We start from the raw sequence: 8394 nt of genomic DNA on the forward strand, positions 1-8394 counted from the left end.
AGAGAACCTCAAGGAATGAAAATAGGATGAGAAAAGGCGGCTTAGGAAAGAGATGATCAGAGATCCTCCCCTTCCATTGCCTTGGGAACTCACTCAAGGTACTGCAGAAAGGGAGAACTCTCCTAGGCTTGCTAAATCTCTTTCACAAGCCTCATGATAGAAAAGCTCTTCTTTTTCTCACCAATACAGCTGAGTGCTTTATATTTCTAATTTCCTCTGCCAGGGACAATTATTGTAATCAAGGCTAACATTCTGTTGCAATCTCAAAGTTAATAATTTTTAAAATAAGACTTTATCATCTACACTCTATATTAATACTGAGAAGAGCCCAAAAGATTCCCATCTAGCAACTAACTTGGATCTCTGTGTTGCCTGGTTCTCTGTATTGCTTGGCTATATAAAGTGGAAAAACAAGTTAGTGAATCTTGGCAGAAATATTTCTATTTTTAGGATGTTGTAATTCCAGGCTTCTGTGTTTAGTTTACATCAAGTTTCATGGAAAATTCTACCTAAGCCTCAAATCTAACCTACCAGTTTTGAGGGCTGCCTTAACACTGAGTTCTGGAAGGATAAGCAGATACAACATATATTCAACTACGTTACTTGCAAGACTGACCACCATAACTCATTATTCTTTTTGCCTGAAAGGTGGATATTGCTTGAATTCCTCAGTTCTACTTCTTGAAGGAGAACCAGTTCAGTATTCCTTTTCAAAGATGAAGTATGAATTATTAAACTTATAAAACGCATGTATGTATGACGCACCACACCCCAAAAATAAGCCAGTATTACTCTGCATAATGCCAATATAAGAGGAACTATTTCACTGAAGGATGACATTAAACCTATTAACCCAACTGCAACTCCTGGTTTAGTACTCCAGATCTTTGGCTCCCAGAAAACCCTGGTGATACAAATAAAGGCAAAGTAGCAATCAGATAGAACCAAGTCAAACAAAATGGCAGTTTGGGACTTGGTTCGCTGAAGTTGATGCCAAAACATCACTGACTTCAATAACATCAGGATCAAACCTTGCCTGATCTGTCCCAGTCCCGTAAAAGTAGTGATGGACCTACCACTGCAACCATACCAATATCATGAATGTCATTTCAGTGTAAGGTAACAGCATATATGAGCCAATGTGACTCAAGTACCGGACGCACATCTTATTGAAGTACTCTATGTCATGACCAAGACCTTAATACACAACAAAATGGATACAGCAGCAGCAAGTATCTAAATTCATCAAAGACAGTGATTTAACTCAACCTGTTGTATTTGACACATGCATTACCATAGGTTTTTAAAGCACATCTTCTGCATTTTGCAATACTTCCACTACTATTTAAAGTGTGATGGTTAGACAAGTATGTCTGTATAACTTCTACCTTTCTAATCCATGCTTGGGGACCACTGTTGGTCAGCTCATCTGAGGACAGTATCTGTGCTCCAGTACTTCCTGTGAACTGGCCAGGTATGGAGTTTGATTGAGCCCAGGCGTCAATCTACAAAATAAAAATAAAATGTTAAGACTAAAATAAAAATTTGCACATTCTTCCTTTGCAATTCTGTTTCTCAATAATCTTCAGAATGATTCCTCACTTACATTTAGTGCTATGTTCATTAATACTCATTTGTAAGCAGACGCTCCAAAAAGCTGAGTGTATGTCAACCTGAAGCCTGAGCTCAAAGTCTAGCAAGTTCATGGTTCATTGTTTGTTTATCCTCATAAATCACCATTATGAAGTGCCAAATAAAGGCAGAATTTTTAAACATGTGCTCATAAACTGGGCTTCCAAAAACCTGTACTTAAATGTGTAAGAAAAATCAGCTGGTATGAAGAGTAAAATGTTTACTTTCTTTAATTTCATGAGAAGTTTTTCCCATGATGAAGTGCAACGTACCTGTTCCTGTGCACGATTTAACATGCACATGGCCTCTAAATCAAACGTGTTTTCATTAAGCCTTTTCTGAGCCACTGCTCGATCATTCATAGCTGTAGTTATGTCCACACCCTAGGAAGAAAAATATTATTTTTAAAAATACATCAGACCACAATAATATTGATTTGATCTGGAAAAAGCTGTTGTAAAATAAATGCCACAGATACTACAAAGTTGGTTTACACATTGAATAGCTGGTTTGATATAAAAATAGGCAATGTGAAAAAAATCCTGGGACTACTTATTAAGTATATACAACCTGATAATTTAATATCACCTGTACATATAAGATATCAAAATAATTATTTTCAGAGAACTATTCTGGTCACAAAAAGTCCTGGTGTATAATACTTAAATAGCGAAGCATCTTCTTGTTCAATGGAATCTTAATAACCAACAGAATTAAATGTAATTTAGCTAAGAATTATTATTAAAAAAAAAGCCTTCATACAGAGCTGTTCACATGAGCACTCTACTATTAAGTGACACTGAAACTTCAAGCTGTATGTATAAAAACGTTACAGCAAGAATCACATGTATTCTACTAACTTGGCTTTAGTTGGTTATATCTTAATCTTCAGCCTAAAACAGTCTTGAATAAAAGTAAAGCCAGCCTGGTAGCTCATAAAATTGACCATTTTGGAAAGGTTTATTTAGATCTGTGCTGCTGAACTAAGTTTAGAATCTGTTTTTCTTTAAATTTTATTCATCTCACTCATACTAATCAGAATAATTTGGGTCAAAATATGGAGCAAATGAAGCAGCTCAATACAAACCTCTACTCTATGTGCAAAGCAATCGAAAGAGAAATCCAAAACATTTGGGGATATAAAGATGTAATCAATTATGGCTAGTATACAGCTCTTTTGCAAAATTACTTGTGCCTTGTTCTTCAGATGATATGCACTTTATGGATCATTTTATCTTGAAAGGAGAAAAAGAACAGTGCTCAGAGACAAGTGAAATTTCTTTAGAGATGAGTATGTGAAGGAGACTGAAAGGGCTGGGACCTGTTTGAAGCACAGAAGAAACCCAATAATCAAAACAGCAGGTGGCATATAGACATGTAAGTAATTTGATGGTTTAATTTTTAAAAAATTTGTATTACAAAAGACTTGTATCTTTTGTTAGGTACTAACTCATAATCTTAGCCTCTCACATATTATACTAAAGGGCCAGTACAAGACACTGAAACTAATTTTAAATTGACTCTGCTGTCCAGAAAAATACAGTTAATCCACAAAATACCTGTGACAGGAACCAGGTCAAGAATTTAGTAAATATTGAAAACAGTAAGAGACAGACATAAGTGTCTACAACTGCATAAAACAGAGTAATTACTTTTGTACTCTGGCCATTAAATCTTAATTTTAAGAGGGGCAATTTTTTCTACTGTTTAGGACAAAAAGTATTTCCTTTGGGAAGATCATTACTGAAACATCTGGCACCGACCAAGACAGACTTAAAATCCCACAAGTCCTATGTGTCTATGAAACTGACTTCGGTGTTTATTTATTGTCCCAGCTGACAAAAAACACATCATAAACAAGGTATAAGAAGAATTAAAAAGTTTTCCAGCAATCACCTAGCATGACAGTCAAAAAGAATGTCTGTTTACAATATACACTTTCTTGAGTTAATAGGTTTCCCTCACATAGTTACAATAATTCTTTAATGTTTTGTTTGTGAAACTGGTTCAGGAGATAAATAAAAGTTATTCTACTCACCAAAAGCTTCAATCCAGCAATACACATAGGCATGCAAGTAGTCCACTGAAACCACATTGGGACCACTCGCATACTTAAACACACATGTGTACTTTAGTGCTTTACCGGACTGGGGCCTATTAGTAGATACCCTGGTTAGTTAGAATTCCCATACACTTTCCCCACATGGTCAGTCACCATTTTGGAGACCATCATGGCTTTGTATTATGTCAAGACACTCGATGGCAGCTTTGGATCTTGAAAAAAAAAATATCTCTGCTTGAAGTATGAAAAGTTGTTATTATTTAGTCAAGTAAAACAGTTTCAAGTTCAGCATGCTATTCTCCATAAGAGTTCTGCCATTCCAATCCTGACTTTTAATGACATTTTCCCCACAGACACAAATCACAAATATTGAAGCAAGAAGGAAGAGGCTGACAATAGGCATTTTTGACATACTTTGTAGGTCCACCGATACACCAAATGCATTTACTAGATTTTTAGATCACGACGGCTTCTCTGCATAATAGTCATCTGCGTACACTCCAAACTTAAATACAACTCTGTACTTTCAAATATAGCTTCTTTCTCATAGGTTTCTCTGGCTTCTAGAGACATGCTGATGCTTCAGATTACAAGAGTTTTTCCTCCACCTCCTCCTACTACAAACAACTATATTAAGAGGATGAAGTTTTATTAAACCAATTCATAATATATTAGCAGGGCCATTCCAGACTGCTTATTCCCATAACTAGTTCTGTGACTTGAATAAAAACGTAACAATAAAGCCAAGTATGTATTTTTTAATGTCAATATAGACTTGAATCAGAAGTGTCACAATCAGATTTCAAAATTAGAAACACTGAATGTAGGTAAATTAAATGTCAAACTCCCTGAGGATCCAAGCACACTCCCCCACTACCCTACTCCAAGAGCAAGGGAGCTTATCTGGCTTATTTTGCTCAAAGAGAGCCATTTCATCCACAAAATGTCCTCATAAACATTTAAAAAATTAAGCAGAGAAGCACTCTGTTACCTTTCAGACTCCCTGTAGGAACACACAGGGATGCTGCTACTACAACAGTACTCCTGTATTTCAAAATTAAGGATTGTCAAACCCAAGGGGATGGTATGCTCTACTGTCAGCTAATCACCCTTGAAATCACCCTTAACACAAACCAAGTTAAGGTAAATGCAAATAAAAATATTTATTTACAAAATATAAAAACAGACAACATTGTTACAAGCATTTGTAAGGATACACATGACAGAAAGGAAAGAAAGTTATGTTTAATATATTTACTCCATTGTCAATTTTTAAGGCCTTTTCTACATAGTCAATACACAAACCATCAGTGCTTAGCTAACCCAATTTGTCAAAGACATGAGCGCTAGCATCCTTGGCAACCTGGATGCAGGGATCTACAGAGCTTGCCTAACTATGAGCATATCATTAACCATTTGAAGGACGAGACCTTTTACCATCTGGTAAAAACAGGGTCAAATGCCAGTATACAATGTTTCTATGCTCTGGACTTTTTACATATACACTAGTAAATGGGAATGACATTCTGCACAAATATTTCAGAATGTTTGTCTTATTAGTGGTTCACGACAAAGACCAAGTGGCAGTTACCATCTACACTAAGGGAACAATGAACTGAATACCTGACCATCAGACTCCGAGGTATGCTATGAAAATGTCTGTTAAATGAGTTATATTCACTGTGCTGTTGGTGCTGTAAATGACCCAGAAGAAAGTATCTTCTGTGCTTCAGGAAGTGAACTGCACAATCTTAGAAAGTTCTTGAAAAACTAACACATCAAGTGGAAAGATTGCTTCATCAGAAATTGATGCCAAGGCTTTTTTGTTTATTTGCTTTGTAAGGTATGAGAACAAGTCTTCAGGTGGAGTAAGGTTAACATAACTTGAAAAAAATCTACATCTGTCTTAAATATTTAATTTACTTAATTACAAAACCCCCACAAAATATCCTTTTGAAGACATTTCAAGGGGAAAAACATTCGCGCTTTTTTTTTTTCCTTGTTATTATACATACAACTAGATTTTCCTTTGGAAGGACACATGGAAGACAACTTGTAAGAAAATGTGACTGTAAAGCTAAGAAATTATTATATATATCCAGAGGAAATGGCAGTTTTAGAAACTACTTTCAAATCTATTTTTAATGGATTACATTCCAATGCAACGTTATTGCTCTAAAAATCAGTAGGACAATTCTAATTATTATTAAATTTATAATTATGTAAGTAGCAACTTAGGGTATTAGTTTCTGCAGGAAACTGGACAAGAAACCTGCTTTTCATCTTCAAGCAAAAAATTTTAAATTCTAGTGGGACAAAGTAGCTACAAGTTGACAAAAGCACACAATATGGTTACCGGTTGCTTTCATCATTGGCCACGTGAGCATGACAACCAAATCTGAAGACCACAACAGTTCAGATAAATAGCTTATTTAAGTGTTAGATACTACCTACGTAAGCGGGTTTTTTTCACAGGCTGCAATTTGATACCAGACTGACCAGGTAATGGTTTTGGTTTTCTTATATGATATGCCTTCCTTCCCTTCCTTACCTCAATGGATGGTTTGGGGAAAACATCATCCTTGCTTTCTTCTTTGCCTTTTTCAACTGGAACCCATTCTCCATAGACACTATCTGCTTCTTTTTTCCTATGTTGAGACCCAGATGAAACAGGAAATTCCTTTGACAGGCTGACCTGATTTTTTGGTTGTGGTGGTGGTGCTGGTTTTATGCTTGGAGTCTTAAAGAAATAAAATTAGAAAAAGTTAAAACTTGAAAACACACAATATTCACATGTCTTTGAGAAACAATTTATTGCATGCACTTGGTATTAAGTTTTCATAAAACAGTCATCTTTCCTAGCATCAGAACAAAAGCCTTTTTAACAAATAATTTGAGCACAGCCCTAAAAACATGCAAGTGAGCAACAAACTGCAGTGTAAGAGCAGATGAAACAGCTAGAAACTAATATAGCTTAAATCAGCTTCAGCAGCCAAAAATACACAAAATCTCTCTCTCACAATTAATGTCTCTGCTTTCTCTCCACCCCATCAGAAGGAGAACAATCTTAATCTGCCACACATGCATTTTGTAATGGAAAGCTCAATAATAAAAATCCTGAACAGCAAAAAACATCGGCTGTGATATCCACATGATGATAAAAAGCTCTACATTACTATACACAGAGAGAGCCGTTTTCAACATTTTGTTTTCTAGTTAATAGCAGCATGAATCTCAAAGTAGATTAAGTCTATGAGCTTGTTTTCCTTAGACAGTATTGCTACTAAATTTAGAGTCTACAGAAATCTCTTCACAGTTTCCTCTTCCAAGAGGCAAACAGAACCCAGACAGCTCCCAATATTGGGTAAATTCCTACTATCAAAGAAACATGGATGGAAGTGATAGTATGCTTTCAGAAAGAATGCAAAGAATGATACTAAAAGGGTCTGAAGTGTGGAAAACAGACAAAGCAGCCCATAACCACTAAAGAACATTCCTCTTTGGAACGTGTAAGAAATCCAAGGTTTCTTTATTATTGTCATACCACTTTCTACTGGTACAACATAAAGCATAAATCTATTCCTATCTTACACCTTATGCAAGTATGTATTACTGCTTATTTTGTGTATGCCATAAAGCTATATATAAAATACATAAATCCTATTTATATTTTTACTTAGCATATCAATACTTTCATAGTACTTTATACCCTGCAAAATCGGAGCAGACTTTTGTGGGCACAAAAGCCCCCAAAGATAAAACTGAAAAAAAAAAAAAAAACCCAAACCCAAAACTAGAAAAATTCTAATTTATGATTCAAACGAATCCCAGATGCACTTAAAGAAATGCTCCCTCATTTTATTCTTTTTAACATGCTCATACCAGAAAACGTCAACGCAAGCTTTGACACAGCCAGAAGCAGTCCCCCAATGAGGAGCTTTAATGGAACATTTAGACCCTTCTTTGTAACAGGAAACATCAGTGATCCTCATTCTTAATACAGTATTTAATTCTCTATTGGCTAATCTCAAAATTAACAGAATTTTCTTCTGCTTCAGTAAACACTTGAGATCTACTGAAGCAGCGGACATACAAGATTTTAAGTCCGCACAAAGATGATAGCATCATCTCACTTAAAACACCTCAAAATTATTTTAGAATTTTGCTGGGGTTTGTTTTTTAAAGAAAAACAGTGCTGCTCCAAAAGCATTTTCCAATTCCAATGCTGTTTGCAAATTCATACTGATATTTCTGCAATGAAGATGTGAAGTAAAACCGATCCTCTTATTGTTATTTAAGCTTTAAAAGCTGCAGACATTAATGAAAAAAAAAAGTTTCAACCCAATTATGGCAACTACCACAATTTCACAGACTGCAGGTAAGTTTCCTATTGTACTAAGTATACTTTTAATAACATCCCAGTGCAATTCCATCACAATTATTACTAATACCTGTTTCACTTCTGTAAAATTACTTGCATTATATAAAAATTACCACAATTTAAAATATGGAAAATTAAAGAAACACTCACACTTAAATTGAAGAAAATAGGTTTGGGTTCACTGAGCTTGAAAGGATGATTATAGAAAGGACGTTCTTCTTCCTCTTCATCAGAAACATGAGGTTTGTTCACTATCACATCATCTGTACTTTGAGCAATCTTCTTGCATTTCTAAAAAAAAAAAAAAAAAAAAAAAAAA

At 35.2% G+C, this 8394-nt stretch overlaps 1 protein-coding gene across 2 annotated transcripts in view; it reads right to left on the minus strand.

Moving 5' to 3' along the window:
- The window catches only part of SON (SON DNA binding protein), a 38768-nt gene that overhangs the window by 13396 nt on the left and 16978 nt on the right, over positions 1-8394 (minus strand). For both annotated transcript variants that reach the window (XM_026841396.1, XM_026841404.1), the window contains exons 4-7: positions 8226-8366; positions 6246-6434; positions 1905-2015; positions 1389-1505 (exon numbers count right to left, since the gene is read on the minus strand). In XM_026841396.1, the coding sequence (XP_026697197.1) occupies positions 1389-1505; positions 1905-2015; positions 6246-6434; positions 8226-8366 (558 nt within the window). The remainder of the gene's footprint in view (positions 1-1388; positions 1506-1904; positions 2016-6245; positions 6435-8225; positions 8367-8394) is intronic.

The sequence above is a fragment of the Athene cunicularia genome (genome assembly GCF_003259725.1).
Source record: "Athene cunicularia isolate RWA chromosome 1 unlocalized genomic scaffold, athCun1 chr1_part1, whole genome shotgun sequence".
In the NCBI taxonomy this organism is placed as follows: domain Eukaryota; kingdom Metazoa; phylum Chordata; class Aves; order Strigiformes; family Strigidae; genus Athene; species Athene cunicularia.